Source organism: Penicillium daleae (assembly GCF_028827525.1).
Source record: "Penicillium daleae strain IBT 16125 chromosome Unknown utg000004l_segment0_segment0, whole genome shotgun sequence".
Taxonomy (NCBI): Eukaryota; Fungi; Ascomycota; class Eurotiomycetes; order Eurotiales; family Aspergillaceae; genus Penicillium; species Penicillium daleae.
This window is the reverse complement of record NW_026623152.1, coordinates 652,031-675,670: the sequence shown is the minus strand read 5'-3', so window position 1 is coordinate 675,670 and position 23,640 is coordinate 652,031. Positions and strand designations below refer to the sequence as shown.

At 50.0% G+C, this 23,640-nt stretch overlaps 7 protein-coding genes across 7 annotated transcripts; 5 read left to right on the top strand and 2 right to left on the bottom strand.

Moving 5' to 3' along the window:
- Positions 1 to 1,776: 1,776 nt before the first annotated feature.
- N7458_003962 (uncharacterized protein) lies at positions 1,777 to 2,928 on the top strand (the record flags this gene model as incomplete). Its single annotated transcript, XM_056907344.1, has 2 exons — positions 1,777 to 2,719; positions 2,915 to 2,928. The coding sequence occupies 2 exons, from the start codon at positions 1,777 to 1,779 to the stop codon at positions 2,926 to 2,928; spliced, it is 957 nt and encodes a 318-aa protein (XP_056768071.1).
- Positions 2,929 to 3,926: 998 nt separating this feature from the next.
- N7458_003961 (PX domain-containing protein YPT35) lies at positions 3,927 to 5,039 on the top strand (the record flags this gene model as incomplete). Its single annotated transcript, XM_056907343.1, has 5 exons — positions 3,927 to 4,496; positions 4,567 to 4,592; positions 4,657 to 4,751; positions 4,827 to 4,884; positions 4,967 to 5,039. 5 exons carry the CDS (start codon positions 3,927 to 3,929, stop codon positions 5,037 to 5,039), a joined length of 822 nt encoding a protein of 273 aa, XP_056768070.1.
- A 1,108-nt stretch (positions 5,040 to 6,147) lies between these two features.
- ergS lies at positions 6,148 to 7,716 on the bottom strand (the record flags this gene model as incomplete). Its single annotated transcript, XM_056907342.1, has 1 exon — positions 6,148 to 7,716. One exon carries the CDS (start codon positions 7,714 to 7,716, stop codon positions 6,148 to 6,150), a length of 1,569 nt encoding a protein of 522 aa, XP_056768069.1.
- Positions 7,717 to 16,900: 9,184 nt separating this feature from the next.
- N7458_003959 (putative phosphatidylglycerol specific phospholipase C) lies at positions 16,901 to 18,336 on the top strand (the record flags this gene model as incomplete). Its single annotated transcript, XM_056907341.1, has 3 exons — positions 16,901 to 17,476; positions 17,531 to 17,966; positions 18,008 to 18,336. 3 exons carry the CDS (start codon positions 16,901 to 16,903, stop codon positions 18,334 to 18,336), a joined length of 1,341 nt encoding a protein of 446 aa, XP_056768068.1.
- Positions 18,337 to 19,211: 875 nt separating this feature from the next.
- N7458_003958 (GNAT family N-acetyltransferase) lies at positions 19,212 to 19,835 on the top strand (the record flags this gene model as incomplete). The annotated part of the gene is made up of 1 exon (XM_056907340.1): positions 19,212 to 19,835. One exon carries the CDS (start codon positions 19,212 to 19,214, stop codon positions 19,833 to 19,835), a length of 624 nt encoding a protein of 207 aa, XP_056768067.1.
- Positions 19,836 to 20,844: 1,009 nt separating this feature from the next.
- On the top strand, positions 20,845 to 21,513 carry N7458_003957 (maltose permease; the record flags this gene model as incomplete). The annotated part of the gene is made up of 1 exon (XM_056907339.1): positions 20,845 to 21,513. The coding sequence occupies one exon, from the start codon at positions 20,845 to 20,847 to the stop codon at positions 21,511 to 21,513; it is 669 nt and encodes a 222-aa protein (XP_056768066.1).
- A 970-nt stretch (positions 21,514 to 22,483) lies between these two features.
- Positions 22,484 to 23,498, bottom strand: N7458_003956 (short-chain dehydrogenase; the record flags this gene model as incomplete). Its single annotated transcript, XM_056907338.1, has 3 exons — positions 22,484 to 23,130; positions 23,209 to 23,319; positions 23,378 to 23,498. 3 exons carry the CDS (start codon positions 23,496 to 23,498, stop codon positions 22,484 to 22,486), a joined length of 879 nt encoding a protein of 292 aa, XP_056768065.1.
- Positions 23,499 to 23,640: the final 142 nt, after the last annotated feature.

Here is a 23,640-nt window from a genome sequence, read left to right as displayed (position 1 = left end):
TGCTATAATTGCATGAGGGAGTGGTGGATGTCCGTAGCTGCATTCTACGGTCTCTCAGTCCATCCAATCAGGGGCTGGCCCACGGGAGTCCTCGGCATATTGAGCGTACGCCTACGTATGGAAATACAATACAGTACATGACAGGAATATAGTAATACAGTGGTCCCTCTTATCATATCAATCATCCTAAAACATCATATCCTGGAGTTGTTATTAGCATTCGCAACGGACTCTCGTTTCCGCTTCGAATCCGACCGACTTGTCCAGCAGTCCGCCAACCGAGAATCCCAGCCTGGCTATTTCCCAGCGGTCGGTCTTTGTCAACTAGACTGACTGAAATTGCCATGGATGAAGCTCATGTCTGGATCTTGATTGGTATTCAAGGACCGGATGCCCTCTTCTAGAGAATCGATTCGACCAATGACATGAATGTTGCGGTCGACAATAGTGTCCCCTGAGAGCAAGTTTGCGAATTCTTTAGATGGTTGACAATAACGTTGATAGAGTATCTGTACGACTTGTTATTCTAATGGATTCTTCTGAGCGCTCGAGAAATATGACCATGCGACAATGAGACCAACACCCAAAACCCAGCGCTCTTGGATCAGGACTTGGCAACCGTTGATCTAACAGGGCTGACTATGATTTAAGGGCCTTGTCAGGAAAAATGATCTTCTAGAACTGGCACATTTCAAACGGTCTTTGCCAGGGTAATTCCTTGGATCTCATTTGCATCGACCTGTGAGAACGATCTTGGTGGGTGGAGTACACGCATGCATATGGCGGTGGCTGGACTTGACGATCAGACTTCCAAGAGCGGGTAATCGCGATAAATTTTCTCAGCAGAGTACATTCGGATATCTTAAGTCGGTCGTTCCATTCCATTACAAAAATCTAGTATCCGTGAGGATTGGGAGTTCATAGCTGGACAGGACCGTGAGAGTCATCAGTTTCAGGCAATATTGACCGTGAAGAAGCATACCTGCGTAAGAGTCCAATGTAAATACCTTTTTAGGTCGGGTTCCTTTCGTTTTGTAATTGTTGAAGGCAGGTGGGACAAAGAGTATATTTGAAATCATCCAAAGGGTAATATGTTGTGAGCTCAACCGATGTGCGGCTCCCAATGTCCTGGCGGTCTGCCCACCTTGACTATGCGTTAGCTGCTGGTCTTTGCCTAGCTTTGTCACTGTGCTCGTGAGGCTCAGACCAATTCAGAGAATGTATCAAGGACGTTATTAGCCAATCGATTAAAAGTATTGTTGACTGTGCCACGAGCACTTATGCTCGTAGCATATACTGACCACGTGACACCGTGGCTATGTCGAGATTGAGCCTCATTTCCTCATCCAACTTGACTCGTGTCTCACGATTCATAGGCTGTTACGTCGTGGCTAAACTTGAGCACAGTCAGCAATGTCAGGCCTCGTCTTATTTCAGCTCTGCCCAGCGAATCCGGCTGTTTTCTCACGGGGCGTTGGTTACCAACGGCAGGCAATTCATTACTCCAATCTGCACAACTCAGTCGTTTTTTTTATTCTGAAAGTGATCGGGAATCGTCTATAAAATGGCATATCTGTGTCTACCATTTAGTTCTACGATGCCTCTTGCTCATCTCTTTCACCTCTACACTTCCACTGTCGAGAGGCAGCTACGCAGCCAACTTTCTGGAATCATTTTTACTTAACACAGAAGCCACAACTTTTCTATTTCATCTATTCATTCTGATGCTCTTATTCATCTCTGATTAATTGTCGTGATAAAATCTTCCGCGTCACAATGGATAGCCTTACCGAGGCTTTGCAGAGCACTCGCTTGAACAATGAACCGGAAGAGTTAGAGCAGCTCGTATTCAACCCTCAGCCAGATACTGGAATAGAGGACACAGTCCTGGATAACATTCCTCGTTATCTTTTCCGTCTCGCCTCCCCCAAATCAGACGGAACCACGGACGAGAGATGGGTTCGCTCAGCTGCGGCGGTAGACAATGACCCCTCGTCTCTGGAAGATATCTTCTCCAATTTGGACATCGACAAGCGAGAAGAGATAGCCCATATGCTCAACTTACATCTTCGATGGTGGCCAAAAGACGACGTGCAAGATAACTTTGTTTCATGGACCAGCTCGTTACTCTTCGCAATCCAGTACATTTACTATCGCCATTACAAGGATGGAACCAGCCTTGACGAGATCAAGTTGTACGTCGTCGATACAACAATATTTCCGAGAGGGACGTTCATGCGTGATTTGGATTTGCTTGACATCTTTGGTGGTTTTGACCACAATCTGCAGAACTTGCAGTCCTTACGCAACGGTGATACCTGGTATTTTGGAGAATATCTCTCTCAGGGGTCACTCAAGATCGAAAACAAATGTCAGGTCATTCCTGCCGATGTGCTCTTTGAACGCAACCGATTGCGCCGTATACAGCCTCAATTCGCGAATATATATCGTGGTGAGAGGCAAAGGGCCCCGACATGGGCGAATGAAGTTGTTCGTCTTCGCAGAGCTATATGGCCACTTCCCAGTCCATCAACCTCAGCTCCGACAGGAATGGGCGATCGTCTACAGGCCATTGAAGAAATCATGCAACACGTTGCACCTGACTGGAGATTCCCCATTGCCATTCATTTTGCAGCGCTTATTGGTCCTAATATTCCCCGAGTGGAAATGGCAAGTCGCAACGTCGGCTTCCTAGATTCGCAATCCTGGTCTTTTCCTTGTGAGTTATTCGAGATAATCCTGCTACGAAGGACCAAGATTGCTCATGAGAATTGTCTTATTAGATCTACAAGTACTAGAGGAATTCCGACCTTGGAATTTTCGAGTCGTGGCACGAGATTCGACTCCTGAGCTGAAGCGGGTTAGAAAACTTGTCCTGGAAACACATAGGTTTTCACTACTCTAAAGGTTGTAGGGTTGACCGATTAATCATTGTTTCTCGCGTTGGTTCTACCAATGCTGACTTTATGGTGCAGATATCCTCAAAGCGCGCGATCGTAATAGAGCACGGACCTACTTCTGTGGCTACTGGTTCCATGAATATGCAGCTGGCTATGGAAGGACTCTCGATAAATGCTTACATAGTGCTAGTGGATATGCTTTGTAAAGAGGGGGTGGTATTCCGTTCGTTAGAACACAATCGTTAGATAGCACGATCGGATTCTGCTGATACACATATATATGTTGGTTCATTGAAGTCAAACTGAGACACGCTAAAGAGCCCGCCCTTGCTAAGTCAAGAGTTCTACTTCATATTCAATACCTTCACGAATCTCACTTTCCTTTGGAACGAGGATAATATAGCATAAAGTAGCATCAAATGACGAGTTTGAGATAAATGATAGACTACAAATTAAGGGCCACCCGAGCCAAGTATATTACCTGGTATAGACATAACCATTACAATACCATACATCAAATACGTCGTGAACACCCGTTGTTGACCAGCTTAGCTAATCAGACTCCGCACCCCCAAATGCTCCCCGATCATCCCAGATGCCTTTTGACTTTCAACACGAGCTAAAACCCACCCTCAAACGAAGCCCGCTAGGATTCGGAAGGCAAGTTCCAAGGTCAGTGCCCAGTTCCATTCTCCCAAATATAACGGGCATCAAATGCCCACCTCGCTCCGTTTTACCTCGCCCCATCACACAAGTTCCAACCGCCCCTCCCCCAATCATCCCCCTTTTCTATAATTGTCTCTCCCCGCATGGACCCAACGTCCCAACTCTCCGATCCGCATGAGACATACATCGCACCACATGCGGCCATACCGCGGGGCTCAATGAGCTCCGCTGATACCTGATACCTGATACCCGATACTTGATACTACCACAGTCCCACCGCCAACACCGCCACTGACGCTGACATCGGCTACAACCTAGCTCTCCGCGAAGGACCCAGGCCACAGTCTCACCATCTAATGGATGGAGCCTGCGACTGAGGAGGCCACCCCGGCACCGGCATTGACACCGGCATCGGCACCTTCGCCACAGCCACAGTCGCAGTCACAGTCGCAACTCTCCTCCCCGCAAGACGATAGTCCCATCGCGCCGTCCGACATTGATAAGACCGTATCCAGCAATGGCGGCGCCAATGCCACTGCCAATGCCAATACCAACCAAAACAAGAACGACGACGACAACACCCACACCCACCCCGACACTGGTGACAGCAATACCAACACCAATCCAATTGCCGATAACATTTCCCTCCCACACCTAGAAAGCGCAGCATCAAGCACCAAATCACGCCCCGTCTCCGGCGTAATCCCGCCCTTCTGGCAACGCCATGAGCGATCCGTATCGCGGGCATCGCTGAGCTCGCTGGCCCAGAGCAGGATTATCCGGTTGGAGGATCATACGGCGGATCCGGACTCGGAGACAAGTCGTGGGTTGTGGGCGAGCAGTGTTGCGATTGAGGATCATGTTGTTGTGCAAGGGAAGAGTGGGGTGGGGTCTTATGTTGTGTGGAATTGTAGGATTCAGACTCTTGATGTGAGTTTCGTGCTGGCGGGGAATGCGGTTGTGGTTGTAGTTGTGATTTGGATGCTAACGTTTCCGATAGGGAGGTCCGATTGTTGTTCGCATGAGGTATGCTCGTCTCGATAGTGATCAGTTCCTTGACGGGTTAGATTCATGCTGATCCATGATCCAGGTACTCCGAATTCGACGATCTACGCCAAAGACTAGAATCCGCCTTCCCGCATGCTAAATCCGCATTACCCGCCCTCCCCCCGAAAAGTGTACTCTGTATGTACCCCTGCTCCCTCCCTCCCTCCACATCTCCCCCCATCTCCCTTCTCATCCAGACTAACCGTGCCAAAGTCAAATTCCGCCCCAAATTTCTCGAATCTAGACGCATCGGTCTGGAATATTTCCTCAAGTACGTCCTCTCCCCCAGCCATCCTCGAACGATGGGAGGCAACAGCAAGGATATAAATCATGTGCTAACGTTTTCCTTATAGTTGTGTCTTGTTAAATCCTGAATTCTCCAGCTCGCCTGTCGTCAAGGACTTTCTCTTTGGTCGTTTATCGTGAACGTGAACGTGAACATTACTCATACCGTACATACCCCTGTCTCCTCGAAGGATCTTTACCTTTATTTTTAATTTTGTAAGAATACTCAACCATCGATCCTTTGGAGACGAATCCCGCCCATCCCAGTGTAAGTTAAGATACCGATTCGTTGGATTCTTTATTATAGGGTCCCTAGCCAAATCAATCCATGTGGGAGTGTTTATGCTTCGTGATCTCCCTTTTTTTTTACTCGACTAGATTGATATCCGCTCATGCGGCATAGCAATATGGCACACTCGAGAAACTCGTGAATGGGAAAAAAAAAGTCTTATTAAAAGCAGGATGATGTTGATCACACAAAGGAAGAGAAGAAAAGAAAAGAAAAGAAAAGAAAAGAAAAGAAAAGAAAAGAAAAGAAAGGAGAACCCGGATGGGTTAAGGTAAGGTAGTGAGTGAGCCACACCCGACTCGACACTCAACTCGACACTCGACACCGACACAAAGAAATAATCAAACAGAGAATGACAACTGCCCCCGACAATGATAATGGCAGGCAGTGATAAGTAGGCAACAGAAAGAACCAGAGCAGAGCAAAGCAGACCCGAACGAAAACAATCCCAAATATCCCAAGCCCAATGCCAACGCTAGACCCAAGACCAAGACCAAACCCGGACCAAAACCAAACCCGAACCGAATCAGAAACAAAATGGAAACAAAACGCCCTTGCTATGATACAAGATTCCCATCTGTGCATATGATACAGCAACCAACGAGCCCATAAGCATAGTACTGGCACCATCATGGTCTAGTATATGTATAGCCAAAAGACCTCCCGACAATAAGAGAGAAAAAAAGTGTAAGTCCGTGGATCACGACCAAGGAAAAAGAAGCAAAAAGCAATGTCCACATCACCGTACAGCAATCGGGGCATCCGCCGAATTTGACGGTCCTTGTGGTGACTGTGACTGTGCCTGCGACTGGGCCTCTGATTGAGGTTGTACTGCCGAATCAACCTCCAACCCAGTCTTGGCAGTCTTGTCCTTATTCCTGAACTTTCTCCTCGCCATAAAAGACCTCAAATCAGCCCACAGAATCTTCCGCAAACTAATATTCGCCATATGAAACATCCCTAAGAACTGGCGCGGGCCCGGCATTCCCCCGGGAAAACGAGATAAAGCCCACAATCCTGCTCCACATCCGTCCGGAACTTATCATGGTAAGCCTTCTTGCCATGAATCGGGAGTCTCCGGAAAGTATAGCCATACAATTCCCTCGTGAGACTTGCCAATGGGCCCGCCATGCCGGTGATATCCTCTTGCGCGAGTGCATGCACGGGTTCGAAGCCGAAGCCCAGATATGATACGCCCGCGCGGTGCAACAATGCCATTGCTGACACGATGAGTAGGTCGCTGATTCCCTTGGCTGCACCGGGGGCTGCGATGCAGGGATCAACGTGGTATCCGCCCTCGCCGAGGCGACGCAGCGCGGCGAACCCGTTGATTCTCCCGTCTGGCCCGCGGCTGTACACGAAGGTCATCAGTGCGGGCAGTGCAAAGGGGTCGTACACGGTGATAAAGGTCTGCGGACCGGCGGAGGTATTTCGCTCCGCGCGCCATGCGTCGTAAATACCCACCAGCTCGGACTGAAGCTGAGCGTCTGTCCCATGCACGGCAGGCGCATACACGCCCAGACTGACACCGCCCTTGGCGCGATTGAGGAGTTGGCGATTCTGCACGGCGATCCGTTTCCCGCTGCGCTCGAGGAGGACGTCGTTGGTTTGCGGGTTGAGCACGCGCTCTGTTCCGAAGCGGATCGTCGTCCAGCCCCGTGGTTGGGCAAACTGGCGAATGAAAGCGGCGCTGGCGCCCATGAAGGCTAGACCCCAGTGGTGTCGGTGGCGGTAGGTAGCGAATTCGGCGAGGAGAGAGGGGATCATGTGTGGTTCACAGAGGGGGTCGCCGCCGACGATGGCGACGTGGTTTCGTACTTTGAAGGAGATGGCGCCGGTGCGGCTTTGATTGACGAAGAATCGATAGCTGTGGTCGAGGATGCCCATGTGGGCGACGCGGCCGTATTGTGCGGTTAGTCGCTGGATAGCGGACATGGTGGAAAAATCATCCAAGCAGAACACGGCGCCTGCAGTACCTGCACCTGTACCCAAGCTCTGGCTATGACTTGGAACACTGGAGCGAAGAGATTCCATGCTGGGGCGGTGGTGGCTCGACACGGTGGGTGCGACGGTTGATGCGGCTGATGTGGCGATCTCGTGCGATTCGCGCTCATCCAAGCTGGTTGCGGGTGTGCTGGTGCTTTCCACCGCGGTCAATGTGTGACTGCTGCTGCTGTGTGAGCTGGCACACGAGGAGGCTATGAGGGAAGTGGTGAAGTTGCTGCGAAGGTGGTCCACGACAGATGTACTGGAGATATCCAAGCGGCCATCCAGTTTGGTCGAAGCAGTGGTAGTGGTGTACATCTGGTCGACCAATGCATCACCCAGTTCATCGAGGAGTAGCGATTTCTTCTGCTTTGTGCCGACAATGTCGACGGCGTTCTTTCGGCCTCGTCTGCCACGCTTCTTCTTCTCCATCGCGGGAGGGATATCAATTGTGGGTTGCATGTTCTCATCCATCGCATTGGTGACCCTGGTGACCATGATGGGCGGAATGGCCTCTGTCGGGGAGAGCATTGCAGCGGTCATGATGAGACGAGAAGAGTCGAGAGTTCAGCGGAGGGAGGAATGAACGAGTCGACACGCGACTCTGAGGGAGGAAGGAAGTGGTCCAAACGGAGCGAGATCGCCGCCAGTGGAAGTCAAACAAATTAAAAGAGATGGATCGTTGGACAGGTCAAAGCCATGAGAAGTTTAAGGGGGGTTTTAAAAAAAAGCAAGAAAAAAGATACGAAAGAGAAGAGAGAAATCCGAGGAATTAATAAGAGAGGAACTTGTTTGGGACGCAAGAACCCGAGAATAAGCTTCCCAGCAGTGACGCGACAAGGCGTTTCGACGCCCCCAAGAAACAAATTAAGAAAAATACTTTTTTAAGAAAAGGAAAATAATTGGAAAGCCTCGGGGGATTTTCCCCAATTCAGGAGTCTTACGGTGCACCGCATGAAGGACTGCGACACAACCCTTCAGGCCCATCCCTGGCTGTGTTCGTATGAAACCGACCAAAACCCAAGCAGGACTCATCCGAGGGTACCATCTTGCACAGTCACCAGAGACCCAAAACCCCGAAAGCCTGCTGAACCCAGTGAGGTCACTGATTTGTCGTGCCAACCCCTTCGTGCCAGGCTGTACCAGCCTGAGTCTTAACGTTCAAACTGCCAACGTTCCTTCAACCTATGGAACCAGTACCCAGTCCCCGTTAGGCAGAGGGATTTCCTCAACGGAGCCAACCAAGCTTTGCATTGAATGTTAACCAAAGACCAAAGAATCCCCGTATCGTTCGGAGCTTGCCCCCCTCCGTCAGCCGTAAACGAACTCACCAATCCTGGCACACTCGGATGCCTAGGAGGCTAGTTATGACGGGATCTACGGGGTCCAAGGCTGTGGTGGGGCTGGTCAGCCAGTTGGTCTACTCAATTGAATGGGCTATACCCTTCTGGGCGAAAAGAAGGGTCTAAGGAGGAAAGTATCTGAACTACCAGTGGAAATATCAAGCCATCAATCGTTGAAGATCGAGCACAGAGGCGAAACGAGCATTCCCTAACATGCTGGTCGCGTGAGATCGTAAACGCCACCATGTCTTGAGAAAGGATACTGCGCAAAGCAAACACGCTGCATAGGTGATGTTATCTCCCTCGGATACGGAACAAAGACCTGGGGCCAAAAGGAAAAAAAAAAGAAAAAAGGGAGAGAAAATGCTGGCTCGTGAAATGATCAAAAATGCTGGTGCCTGAGCGTCGGTCGCAAAGAATGACGACATTCGGACTGGTCGCGCAATTTAAGATTCAGACAAGCCTCGTTAGTCGCGCTTGGCAACGGGTCAGGGTCCACGGCCCTACGAGATGCTGGCAGTGACCTATCAGTACGCTGACTAATGGAACAAAGTGTACTCCTGGGTACTGCCCGAGTATCCTGAATCCTTGGAAGGGTGATTGGTGATCATCGGACGCAGTTATGTACTATCTACGATCTTTTATTCACATACGATAATCAAGACTAGTAACTACAAACCTCCAATCTGCCCATCCATAAACCATCAGCAAATAGCCACCCTGCTATCAAAAATCAACCCGGTCGGGTCGCAATACTACCTCGATACATCCATTTGCCGGCCCACTCAAGAAGTCTATAGGGGGTCCAGAGCATCATAACCAACTAAAATCCATCGCCTCCATTGACTATACCCTCCGAGTCGCAGGACAGTCTGCAGTAAAATGCCCTCATCCATTTTACGTCCCCGGCGAATGCCGATCATGGCTGCCTGGCAAGTTCCGTGAATGTTCCGTGAATTAGCGTGACACCAGCAAAAACGGGGATTTCCCGGCCCGTCCTCGCGCACTCCGCGGGTCCCGAGTTTCCTCCGATTTAGCTACCCTGCCCGCCGTACTCCGCACACGGGGACGAAGCCTCGGCCGTCTAGTAACCCAGTTATCCAGTAGCATCCATTCATATGGTAGTTCTTCAGTACATTGCTCGATAAATCGATCCGGGGGCAAATTCTAAATTCTAGAACATGCTCGTAATCAACACGAACCTAACATTGCCTTGCATGGCCAATCTCAGATCCGATCTTAATCATCTTATACGAAACTTACATTTTCGGCCGTGGCGCAGGGTCCTGATTCCAAGAATATCTTATCTCCTGCAGTCATCTACAGTTCATGGTTATGCAACTCCGTATTCAGCATAGCCCAGTAGAATACGAGCGGGCGAATTGGGAAATTCTGGGGAACATCCGAGCGCGCGATCGGGGTCTTGATCTGGGCTGTTCGATGCTTGGCGGCGCCAAGATCCTGCCTCTTATTTAGAGTACCATTGACCGGTGCCAGTGGCAGTGTGGGAAGCTGGAACCAGGCGTCCAGCTTGTGGCTTTGGGAGCTTGCATTGGGTCGGATATCTAGATGCCGGATGTCGGATGCCGGATGACTATTTGGTTAGCAATTGATGCCTATCTATTTTTGACTAGATTTGGATGTGCTAAGTCTGTTGCTCGGAATGGAAGCATCGAGTTCCGAGGTATAGAGTGATGGGTTTCATAGATTGTGCCAAGTTCGTTTCGGCCTGGCCGAAGGAGAAATGTGACGAGCCCTAATGCCAAGGCAATTCATTAGAAACACAGTATCAAAGAGGCTATGCGAAGTACTGCATATCTCTCGATTCAGATCTCATCGAGTCACCGGTATCACGGACTCACGATGATGTCCAAATAAACTCACACAAACCACAACCCTGTATACCTTAATCCCATCTCAATCCTTCAAGTGGGTAGTTAACTTCTTCCCCCTCCTCTCCCCCCCCCGGCGGCGCGGCTGATTTCCAATCTTCCACAGCCTCCCCCCGAAAGGATCACAGTTTTCAGCCAACACTCGGCAGTGGCTGAGTTCATGGCTAATAGCTGCCTAAATTGGGTTGGGCCTGAGATCCGAGCTTGCAATTGACCGTTGCCTAAACGCTACAGTATTACGGGAGGCTTCGACTAGGCTTGGAGCTAGGTCAGCCCTACGGTATAGCGCGGTGCTAGGATCCACTCGGAAGGTGGGCACCGAAATAGGCGAAATTAGTTTGAGACTTTCGGCACCCGAATGCTGCGCAGAGTCTTTCGACGATCATTTTTTTGAAAATCCGCTATGCTTGTTATGATTGCTCTGTCTCTGGGCCCGAGGAGCGGTAGATCAGCATGACTCGGCAGAGGTAAGATTACTGCTCATTGAATAAGTCAAAGAGGAATGAATGCCTCTCGGAGTATCAACTTTCTTCAGTAACTTAGCGCCAAATGGTTCCCATTTATGTAGGACCGATTTCATGGTGGGAGCTTTCTCCAACGGATCCGCGAATATCAAAACCTTGACTCCCAGGCGACAATTGCTTTGAAGATGAGATGACGTAGATAGAATAGAGATTCACATATCAGCTCCCACTATCCAGGCCCAGAATCGATTTCATCAGTGTCTTTTATTCCGACCTGTCGCCAAGCGACTTCTTCCTCGCCCACTGCGTACAGGTTGCTGATTACTTGTCCTTAAGGCGACTTTTTGTGCCGGGTATGTTGGTCTCATGTTAGTTCTTTAACCCGAACGTTTAGCTCTGTCGACCACGGGAATAGTAGCGATGCTCGCCCGATACGGCCTCACCAGATTGAGTGAGTGTTCTCCTGTCCATCTCAAGCGATTTTTGAAGGGTATTGTGTGTGGCCTCATAAGACTGGAATAGATTACGTCGTTCCAGTTGTGGCCAGCCCCAACTTATAGATCTCATTTGTTTCAATGGAGAAGGGTGTTGCTGGTTTCTCCACGCTTCTAACTAAGCCAAGGGCTTCGAGAATGACATTTCCATGGTGGAAGCTCTCTATTACGCGGAGAACTCGAGTAATGTATTGATGGAAGATGTCCAGATTCGTTGGTGTTTTCTACATGGTACAAAGAGACAAACGGGGAAGGTTATGACTACGTAGAATTGTATTACGAAGAAGGAATTTGAGATGGATCTCATGAGATTCTGTATTGTTGTTGAATTTCTGTTTTTTAGTTGCCAATGTAGGTGATGATTGTTCGGCAGCAGATGAGACATCAAGAAGTCTCTTACTGGAACATGTTAGGACGCTGAGGTAAAACCAGTTAGAACTGAAGAGAAGAGTGGAAAATCCAAAGGTCATTTGATCGATGGATTGCAAGTGTGGAAGGTTCGACAGAGCTTCATTTTGAATTTGTCCTGGCACGCAAACTGGAGCTCGCCAGCTACGTGACGCCTGTTCAAATGAGGACCCGGAAGACCAAATGGTGATTGGATTGAGGATGATGTTTGAGCGGACGTGCGGGTTGACCAAGTCTCTTTTGAATTTGTCCTGACACGTAAGCTAGAGTGGTCTAGCGACATGACGCCTGTCCAAAAGAGACCACAGTGAAATCGAATTATGGTTGCGTGGAGAGGATGATGCTGGCGAGCGGGCTTGAACGAGCGGAGGAGTTTCGAATGGTACGATGGTTGACCGGCTTCTCTCTGGATTTGTCCTGACACGCACACTGGAGCCCAGCTACGTGACGCCTGTCCAAAGAGGAGCCAGTGAGGTCGAGGATTGTTGTAGTGATCGGGTGTATAACGAGCGAGCGAGGAAACGACGGACGGAACAATGGTCGAAGAGACAAAGTAGGTGATTGGAGGCCAAGGCGTCGAGCGGATCAAAGTGTTGGTGGTGACCAAGCTTCTCATTGAATTTGTCCTGACGCGCAAACTGGAGCTTCCCAGCTACGTGACGCCTGTTCAAAAAGGAACTCAGAACACCCCAAAGTTGTTGTGGTAGTGGTGGAAGGATAGATGCATGATAGTGATTGGAGAACAATGTGTTAAGAGCCGGGATGAATGACTAAGATCTCGATCGAATTTGTCCTGACATGCAGACTGGAGATCGCCAGCTCCATGACGCCTGTCCGAAGGAGAGCGAAGCCAACACCCAAAGTGGTTGTGGTTGTGATAGTGGAGGAGAGAAAACAAATGACAGTGATTGGAGACCAATGTGTCATGGAGGAGGAGTACAAAGCAGTGACTGGAGACCAATGTGCTCGGTAGATAGTGGTGGTTGTTCGAGGAAGAGTACAAGACAGGGCCTGGAAACCAATGTGTCAGGTAGAGAGTGGTAGTTTGAGGAGTGGTACAAGACAGTGATTGGAAGCCAATGTATCAAGTGGAAGGAGTACAAAGCAGGGACTGGAAACCAATGTGCTAGGTAGGAAGTGGTAATCAATTAGGAAGGAGTACAAGACAGGGACTGGAGATCAATGTGTCAGGTAGAGTAATGATGGACTAATTTCGCTCTTGGATTTGTCCTGACACGCAAACTGGAGGTGACCAGCTACGTGACGCCTGTCCAGGAGAAAAAAACAGTATCCAAAGGAGAGTTTCGCCGAGAAGATGATTGGTCAGGCGGACCTGTGGAGCGGAAGTGCAACGAGGGAGTTTGGCCGAGGATGCGAGACGAAGGAGGTAATCGGAGAGGAATGTGGCGAGTGGAGAATGATTTGGCCGAGTTCTCAATTGAATTTGTCCTGACACGTAAATTGGAGGCCAGCTACGTGACGCCTGTTCAATGAAAAGCCAGTGAACCCGAGGATGTGGCGAGAGGATATACGAGCGAGCGAGCGTCGAAAGGAACGTGGCGGAGGATATGGAGACGAGAACGTAATCGAATGTTGAGTCAGACGATGGTTCACTCAACTTCCCTTTGAATTTGTCCTGACACATAGACTGGGATCCAGCTACGTGATGCCTGTTCAAAGAGACGCCAAGTGAGCCCCGAGATGGAGTTTCGTGCGGTATCGTGTGGACGAGGATTCGTGGATGAGAATGCGTGGGCCTGTGACGAAAGAATGTAGACAAGGCAGTGATTGGAGGCCAATGTGCAAAGCTGGAGGATGATAGACCAAGTTTCCCTTCGAATTTGTCCTGACATGCAAACTGGGAGTTCAGCTACATGACGCCTGTTCGAAGGAATCCAAAGCCAGCACCATAGTGGAAGGAAAGTGGGTTAATAATGAGGAACAAGGCATTGACTGGAGACCAATGTGCCAGGTAGAGTAGGTGGATGATAGACTAAGTTCCTCTTAGAATTTGTCCTGACATGCAAACCGGAAGACCAGCTACATGACGCCTGTTCGAAGAACAACAGAGCCAACATCGGAAGTGGTTGTGGGTGGAAGGACCTAAAACAGACAGTCAAGCTTGTAAGAGAGAGATGAGACAACATGACTAACATACCTTGAGATAGAAAGGCCGTGATGAAAGGTCATCAAGGTATGTCATGATGTGGATGAGTCATGGTAGACATGTCATGGTGTGGACAGGTCAAGTGAGGATGGACATGACATGGTGTGACATGAACTGGACAAAGCTAAGTGGGATGAGGGTGAGTGGGCTTGGTCAACAAAGACATAAGAGTGTTGAGGTGTAGGGCATACATACCTCAAGGCATGAAGGACATGTTATGACATGATGGAAGGGTCGTGTCAAGGTGGAAGTCCAGATAAAGCTGAGTGACAGTCCAAGTGGGCCAAGAGAAGGTGGACCAAGACCCGGAGAGAGTGGAGGAGGGTTGGGGAGATGAACAGAAGAAGAAATCTAGGGAGGGAGAAGATATTTATACCCAGTAGGGCAAGGACGAGCTAGCCCTAGTTTCCAGTTTCCCAATCGGTGTGTTTGCCTGTCTAGAATGGCGAGGGTGGGCTGCCGCGCCTTCCTAAACAGGCAATTGTTTGTGTATACGGCCCTCGGGGGACGGGTGTGGCGTGGACGTGACTCCCAGGCGACGACCGCGTGGCTTCCTAATCGGGAATATCAACACAGCGGATACACGGGCTGGTGGAGTTGGGTCCATGGGTTTGGGGGCATGGATGGGTGCGGTATGCCTGGGTTTTGCATGCAAGCGACGTGCTCGGGCAGAGTGGAGCCTCATGGATACAATATGCTAGAGTGGAGAGTGCTTGCAGTAGAATTTGGGCGTTTATCAAGAGAAATGTGGAGGATTCTGGTGCTAAAAGTAGTGTTGGGTGCGTCTGCAGCAGTCTGCGTCACCGAAATATATCTGTAGCTGTAACTGAGCAGTGATGCCAGAAGACCTACGATGTCATCAGCCATATCGTTGTGAGGCTGGTCCCATCAGGTTCTACATTACAGGTCCTGAGAAGGACTGGACGAGGCATGCTGAGCTACGTGCTCCCTGAGATGACCCATAAGAGTTGCCTTCACGACGGACTCAAGTTTCAGCTGCAGTCACTACACCATCGAGATCAACATCGATCCAGCATCAGAGCTGAACCGAGAAACCAAGCCAGCCACGAAGAGCCAACGAGACTACGGTATGTCTGCTGCCATTACAGTGTGTGCCGTCCAGTTAACCAAAGATGCACCAGGCTCAGAGGCCGGATTCGACTTGTAGGTGAAGTCATTACTCGACCAAGAGCATCATTAACCCAGGATGAGGGCTTCGAGAACCTGAGCCAGCACAGAAGACCGATGATAATACATTATATCTACCATCACAGTGCGAGGAGTCGCCAAATCCAGAGCTAATATACGACCGACTCGACTTGCAGCCATAGGACAGCCACCACGCCATCGGGAGCATCACAAACGCAGCCAGAATCGGGGCCGAATCGGGGCCGAATCGAGAAACAAAGACAGCAACGGAGGAGTGATGAGACTACGGTATTTCGGCCATCAGTCATTACAGCGTGAGGGGTCCAGCTAACCAAGACTGCACCGAGTCCATGGCTATCAGATTCACGTACACCGGCCATATCTACGAAAGCGAGCGCAACCTTCACGCTGTCACAGAGAACGACGAACACAAGACGCAGGGATGGCACTACAGGATCCACCACACCGAGCCCTTGCACCGGATGCATTTTGTTAGGTCCCAGATTTTGATAACTCCAAGGCACGACACGGCAGGTCAAGTGTCGACGAGGGTAGATTCAGGTTGGTTACGGTTTTACGGCGCTCTGGCCGAGCTCTCTTGCAGAGGAATGGAATACAACGCTTGCGAGAATGGGTTGATCTACCTTAACGGCCTTCCTGGGCATGAAAGTCACTTGAGATGAAAGATTGCAAGTCTCCATCCCGTATACAGAGAGTAATGAAGAACAGACGGGCTCACACGATATTGTCGGCCGAATCGCATACTGCAACAGAGTGAGCAGTCAGCACCCCATCGGAAAATAGTCCCGACATCCAGGTACAGTTCTGATCCCCCCATCATCTTGAGTGCTGACGTGAAACCTGACCAATCGTGACGCGTCACAGGATCCTGCCGTGCTTATGCTGGACTTGGCCAATGAGGTCAGTGATGATAGAACCTATGGAAGGCTTCGACGGATTACATACCGGTGGCTTAAGCCTTTTATTCCCCTTCTCCCTTGTCGAGCGTTTGCCCAGGGCTTGAACTCTACCTCGCTCTTCTTCGCGCATGGTGAGCCACCATCGCTAGCGAGATCCGGTGTGTAGACCGATAAATCTACTTGGCATTCAGCATCCTATCAACGTTGGACATTTCCCCTTCTGCGGCCGCACGTGGGAAGCATGTGCACAACAGAAGCACTGATTGGCGCCTGAATAAGAACGCTAACCCCGTCCGCGTGGAGCTTCGCAGACCTGAAGAGGCGGCATGATTGGTGGGTTGGGAAATCAGGACCCACCCACTGCCAGGCACGGGAGTATACAAAAATGTTAAGCTCCGCCTTTGGCCCCTCTCTAATATCCCCACGGATCTCGATCCCCTTGATAACCGACCACAGTAATAACCAAACAAAGGGCCCCCACCGAAGATGCCTTCCAGAATCTGCAGGACTGTCTCTCCTGCCGAGACCCGAACCGGGCAAAAAGCACACCAAAAGCACCGGCTAGCGTTCCCCGCTGCAGACCGGCCAGTGATTATCGAGGGCCGTTGCATCCCCTAACGACCCTATGACATTCCGTGGCGTCAACATGTGCATCTGACGATCGGCGCTCATTTGCCCATTCCTTTAGATTAGCTCGTACTTGTCCGGCTTTTTCATGGAACTCTTGCCCACGTGGGTCGCGATATGCAAATGCATTCCGCAGGGCAAGCTCCACGACAACACGGACATATAAAAAGATGGGACCATCGCGTGTTGGGAAATGATTCTCTCCTCGTTCACCAGGTCAAGCTTCCTTCTTCCCTTTCTAGATCAGACTCAGCTGTCCCATCATGAAGGCCAACACTTTGCTTCCCCTTCTGGGTCTCTCCGGCAGCGCTGTCGGCGCGGTTGTCAACCGTAACAACCAGGGACCCTTTGGCTATGCCTCTGGTTCCAAGCAGTCCATTGCCAACCTGAAGGACAAGGTTGAGAATGTTGTCTGGATTCTCTTGGAGAACCGTGGTTTCGACAACATCCTGGGTGGTGTCCACAAGAAGGGTCTCGACAACGTTGTCAACAACGGACCCTTCTGCAACCCCGTGTCTGTCTCTGCCCCCAATGGCCAGAAAATTTGCAGTCAGTTCAAGGACTTTGATTCCGTTATCCATGACCCGGACCACTCTGTCACCGGTGTCAACTTTGAGCTCTACGGCACCTACAACCCCAGCAACGATGCCATTGCCAACGGCACCCTGAAGCCCAGCCTGGACGGCTTCGTTGAGCGCCAGGCTGACCGCTACAAGATCTCGAGCCAGCTCGCCACCGAGGAGGTCATGGGCTACTACTCAGAGGATGAGATCCCCACTCTTGTCAACCTGGTTGACGAGTTCACCACCTTCAACTACTGGCACTCCTGTGTCCCTGGTGTGAGTGCTTCCTGTCCTCCCATCTAACATCCAATCACTAATCCCCTCTTCCAGCCCACCAACCCTAACCGTCTCTGCGCTATTGCCGGTACCGCCGACGGCCACGGCTCGAACGACAACGACTTTGATGTCTCTGCCATCGACATCCCCAGCATCTTCCAGGTTGCCTCGGAGAAGGGCATCTCCTGGAAGAACTACGACGGCACCAACGGCGCCTTCCTCTCCGACGCCCTCTTCTTCAACTGGACCGCCGCCAACGCCAAGTCCAGCGTCGTTCCCTTCGAGAACTTCTACCAGGATGCTTACCTGGGCACTCTCCCCAAGCTCTCCTACCTCAACCCCTCCTGCTGCGGCCTGGACACCAACTCAATGCACCCAAGCGGCAACGTCTCCACCGGCCAGGTCCTGCTCAAGCAGATCTACGACGCCGTCCGCACCGGTCCCCAGTGGGACAAGACCCTGCTCCTGATCACCTTCGACGAGACCGGTGGTTTCTACGACCACGTCGCTCCCCCTTGGCTGTCCGCCCAGACAACAAGACTTACACTGAGAAGGCCACCGACGGCAGCACGTACACTCTGAACTTTGACCGTCTCGGTGGCCGTATGCCCACTTGGCTCGTTTCCCCCTACACTCCTCAGGGCCACATCGAGAACTTCGGTATTGACCCCGCTACTGGCAAGTCTGCCTCTTACTCTGCTACCTCCGTCCTCAAGACTCTGGGTTACCTGTGGGATCTGCAGGACTTTACCCCTCGTGTTTCTCACTCCCCTGCCTTTGACCACCTGATTGGTCCTAACGCTCGCCGTAACACCCCTACCACCCTGGCGAACCCCCACCCCTTCCCTGAGGCGGTTTAAGGGCGTCCAGAGCACTACTTTCTGCCTTTTCCCTAATCTTACCATTTTCTTTTTTGTGAGCGGGCGGGTTGATCCCGTACTGAGAACTTGAATATACTTGTTATGACCTTTCTTTATGAGGAGGACCTTGAATGAAAAAGTTTGTTGCAAAATACATTCCATTGTGTAGTTCTGCGTCAAAGTAGACCTGGATAGATCGAGTATCAGAAGAGACTAGTTACGATATAATCATGCGACGGAGTAGAAGTTGATGACGATTCAAGATAACCGCTAGGCCAAAAAATGCTTCATGATCGACATTTTCAGTCTATACGGTTATAGGTGGAGTCTCTCAACGAGTTTCTAATTCAGGCTGTCAAATAAACCCATTTAGAACGAGTTGTAGAAAGACCTATTGAAAGTCGTCTGGAGATACCTGTTGGAAGACCGATTGAAAAAACCGATGAATAAGCATTACAAAGAATAACTTACCCCGCATACTAGTAGTTATAGAAGAAGTGTTTGTACAAGTCACAACTAGCTATAAGGACCTGTGAAATCGACACCGACCATGACAGCTCCTGACGCCATAAACAGCCGCCTTTTCACTCGTAACTTCCAACGGCATGCCGCCGCTTGCGCGTATCATCATCATTGATCACCACTCGGTATTATTACCAATTGATAAGGCATTAGTTTGTGATGGGGGTGTAAGGCAGAAAATTACTAGATCAGGTTAGTGACAAGGTGTCCAGTCGAACCGAGCAAAGGCACCCATAAAACAAGTTATACTCCGCATTTCTTTCTCCTTTAAGATCTCTAATTTCCCCGCATATTGTGCAGGTCACAAACTCCCTCGGTCTCTGTCCAAAAAAAAAAAAAAAAATAAACCAAAGATGGCGCACCCTTCAACACTCTACCAAGTTAACGGAAAACTTGGGAACCCGCACTTCCAACTCCAGTCCAAATCAATCCCCGAGTTGACGCTTCGCATTCCCACCACCCTCGACGTTGCCGCCATAGTTGAAGTCCTCCAGAACAAAGCTAATTCCGAGTTCGACAAGTCCGTCTCAGATGCCACTCCCGAAGAACTGGAATCAATTGCTCAGCGGTGGACGATCGTCAATGAGCCGCTGACTCATGTGAACTTCCTAGTCCAACATAACGGGCAGGTGCTGGGTATCGCCGGGCTTGGTTGGATTGGCCCCGTCAACAGCGATGGTGCTACTGCTACTTGTCATGCGGAAAGGGCCGGTGCAGCGGGGGTGATGCTTCAACCTTTTGGAAGGGGTAAGGGATATGCGTATGAAGCTTTGCGGGTTGTTTTTGATTATGGACTACGCGAGTTGGGTCTGGTGGAAATTCGCGTTGGGAGTCACTTGGGGAATTTGCCGATGAAGGGGTTGATGGAGAAGTTTGGGCTGCAGCCGGAGGCGACCGCGGAAGAAGCGGTTGATCAGTTTGGAAATGACCTTTTATGGATTGTGAAAAGAGATGAGTGGTTTAGAACTGACTACTAAAACAATCATTTGCCGTGATTTGTTTTATCCTATCTTGTTGAGGGAATTTCATCTTATGTATAGAGTGAGTCACACGTACCCCGCGAATGGTCGCGTGCAGTAGAGCCGGGCACCTCTTATTATCGTTGTTAGAAATAGGCTATATACGTTGACCAGTTAAGAGAAGAATATAAAGAAAAGACTTTGTAATATCTCTTACAGGACTCCATCGTATAGCTACGATGTCAACCTTCTGCAAGGGCTTTTTGCCTTTTTGCCTTCTCGCCTTTGCAAAGCGATACGGCCAAAAGCAGCCAGACGGATCCTATCAACTCTCTGCTGCATGGCAGGCTGGCCTAACCAACGGTGCATCTGTTGGTGAGATTCTGGGATTATTTCTCAATGGAATTCTGGCTGAGAAATTTGGGTAACGACGGACACTTCTCGGCGGCCTGTTTTTCCTCACCGGTTTCATTTTCATTCTCTGTTTTGCGCCAAGCGTCATTGTTCTACAAATTGGAGAAATCCTCTGTGGCGTGCCATGGGGAATTTTCCAAACTTTGACCTTCGTCTACGCGTCTGAAGTGTGCCCAGTCGCGCTCCGACCCTACTTGACCACGTACGTCGACCTCTGCTGGGTGATAGGAACCTTGTTGGGTCAAGGAATTCTCCGCGCCTTTCTGCAGAACGGGAACACAGACTGGACCTATCGAGTGCCGTTTGCAATCCAATGGATCTGACCTGTACCACTTGCGATTGGTATCCTGTTGGCTCCTGAATCGCTGTGGTGGTTGGTGCGCAAGAATAGACTGGAGGATGCCAAGAAGGCGCTTCGAAAACTTACTTCAGCCAATGCCGACCCTGACTTCAACATCAATGATACAGTGGATATGATGCATTGCACTCATATGAATGAGATGAGTTCTGATGTTGGTGCTCATATTGGGATTGTTTCAACGGGGTTGATCTTCGCCGGACAGAGATCACTTGTGTTGTCTGGGCCATTCAAAATCTGTCCTGGTCAGGATTTATGGGATACTCTACATGCTTTTTCCAGCAAGCCGGACTCAACGAGAATCAATCTTTCGACATCGCTATGGAACAGTATGCCCTGGGTGCTGTTGGCACTATGCTTTCGTGGGGTCTGATGAGTCGTTTCGGCCGTAGAACTCTATACCTTTCAGGATTGGGATTTCAATTCATCATTCTCCTCATTACCGGCTTCTTGGGGTTGTCACGGCAGGGAAACTCTGGAGCGTCGTGGGCCGTGGCCGCAATGATGGTTGTCTATACCTTCGTTTACGGCATGAAAGTCGGTCCCGTATGCTATGCACTTGTTCCCGAGATCCCCGCTAGTCGCCTACGCACCCGAACCGTTGTCTTGGGCCGAAATCTGTATAACGTGATCAACATCATCATGAATATCACCATTCCATACATGTTGAACCCGACCGCGTGGAACTGGAAGGCCAAAGCAGGGTTTTTCTATGCGGGACTTGCTGCCTTCTGTTTCATCTGGACATTCTTCCGATTGTCCGAGACAAAGAACAGGACAAATGCAGAGCTGGACATCTTGTTCGAGAACAAGGTCTCTGCACTGAAGTTCAAAGACACCGAGGTCGATATCTTTAACATTGAAGCTGAAGTGAACAGTGACGACAAAGCGCAGGCTGAGCACCACGAGGTCACCAAATCGTGAGGTCTATTCGAGTCACATGAATCACTTCATGGCTACGGAAAGGATGACCATGGGAAACAACAACCTCTTCTTGTCACCATGGCGAGATTATTGAGCCCAAGCAGAGAGAGAAGCTCATGGTGTTTGTATTGGTGTGTGTCTTGTCATGTGTCTATCCAATTGAAGCTGTGTTCGCGATGAATTCGAAGTTTTTACTACGCAAGAAGTAGATTCCGAAATAGATTCCCGCGCGCCGTGAATTGAAAACACAAACTCAGTAATGATATTATTGTTATTTCACTAGAGGCAACCATAGAAAGGTAGATCGAGCATTTGTTTATTTACCCCGGTCAATTTCTAAAACAGAAAAAGGTTTCATCCATACTTGCTTGTCACCCACAATATTGAACAAACCATTCCGAGCAAACTGTGTCTATATTCTCCAAATGACTGACAATTTAGCTGCTGTACTTCCTTGCGTTGCTGTTCGCACCTCACTCTGACCGTGTTAGAAATGCGCGGTTTAGTGGCGGCATAGGACATAAGAAGGCCGCGTGTTCGCGCGCTCTTGAGGTCATTTCGAGGATGTACGAGCGAGGAACGAGCTAAACTGGGAAGTATTATCGGGCCGACCAGGAGGCAGAGTTTACCAGCGTTCAATGTGAGTAATTAGATGCGTCTGCACCATCTCATAAGTAATTCAATGATTAGGACATGTTCCTGGTTGCTCGGCTTGGTTTTGTTGACCCTGTTCTACATTGCTAGATTAAGACTTTTACTAATCCCCTACAAATGGTGTGACTGTGTGAGTGAAAGATTGCCCTCAAATTTCGTTTACTAATGCTTCTCGTGCACGATCATAGATAGTCGTGTCAAGAATCATGCGCATAGCTCAAGTACGGCGATGAATAAAAGTAGATTCTTTGTTGATAACATGTTTATTGAAGGAATAACTCTCGATGATCTTATTTCGGGACTATTCACAAAAGCTCTACCAGGAACAATGGCCGCCATCAACACGTAGATCTGTACCGGTCATGAAGCTACTGCCATCTCCAAGCATGTACAAGACCGGGGCACGGAATTCGTCCACCGTACTAAGGCGGAACAGCATATTATCACCAGTCCACTGAGACTCCATGCCAGGCTTCTGAAGTGCCTCGGCCGTTGCCGCAGTGCGGATGTAGCCAGGAGACAAAGAGTTGACTCGAATAAGTGGCATTCCGACACGCGAGCCCCATTCGGCAGCCAATGAGCGAGTAAGCTGGTGAACAGCAGCCTTGGAGGCATTGTATCCGGCGGTGTCGACGCCCTTATTGGAGACATATCCACTCATGCTGGCGACTAGCACCATGCTTCCAGTGGTGTTGGACTTGACCAACTCTCTGGCAACCGCTTGTGCGATGAGGAATGTGCCGGTAACGTTGATATCCATGACGCGGCGGAAAGAAGAGGCGGGGAACTCGGTGGAGGGTCCGTTTCGCGACAGACCAGCACAGGAGACTAGGCCCTTGAGAGGGTAGCGTAAAGTTGGCATAAATTCTGCGAAGATGTCTTGCACGGCGTTCTCATCGGTAATGTCGAGGGAGTAGTATGAGAGCTGGAGCTCGTATTTCTTCGCAGCTGCTTCAACTTCGCCTGTCCATACCCGAGATATTAGAAGGGAAGCCAGGTGCAGTAAATCAGGCTAGGAGATTGGTGGCGTTAAATACTTACCCCAGTTCGAAGCGTTAGGAGACGCTGGCAGATCCAGGCAAACGACATCGGCGCCGCTCTCGAAGATTGCGATTGCGAGTGTAGTTCCCAAAAAGCCATTTGCACCAGTGACTTGAGTTCCGCGTTAGTACCACGATTTTACGCGACCGAGGACAGGGGGAATGGTTACTTATGATCGATCGGTTATCCAAGCGAAACAAATCTGCAATTGGCCGTGAGGCATCGCCTTGGGAGGGCTTGGCCTCGCGAAACTCCAAGGCGTGGACGTTGCAGTCACTTCTGCCGCTCATTTTGGTCTTTATTGCCGTGGTAATCTTAGAGATGGAGATTCAAACGCTTTCTACAGCCCGTAGGCATAAGCATGAGCCATATTTAAAGGTATCACAGAGTACCGCACGTAGTTATGACTGCGCGAATAGAACAACCAAACTG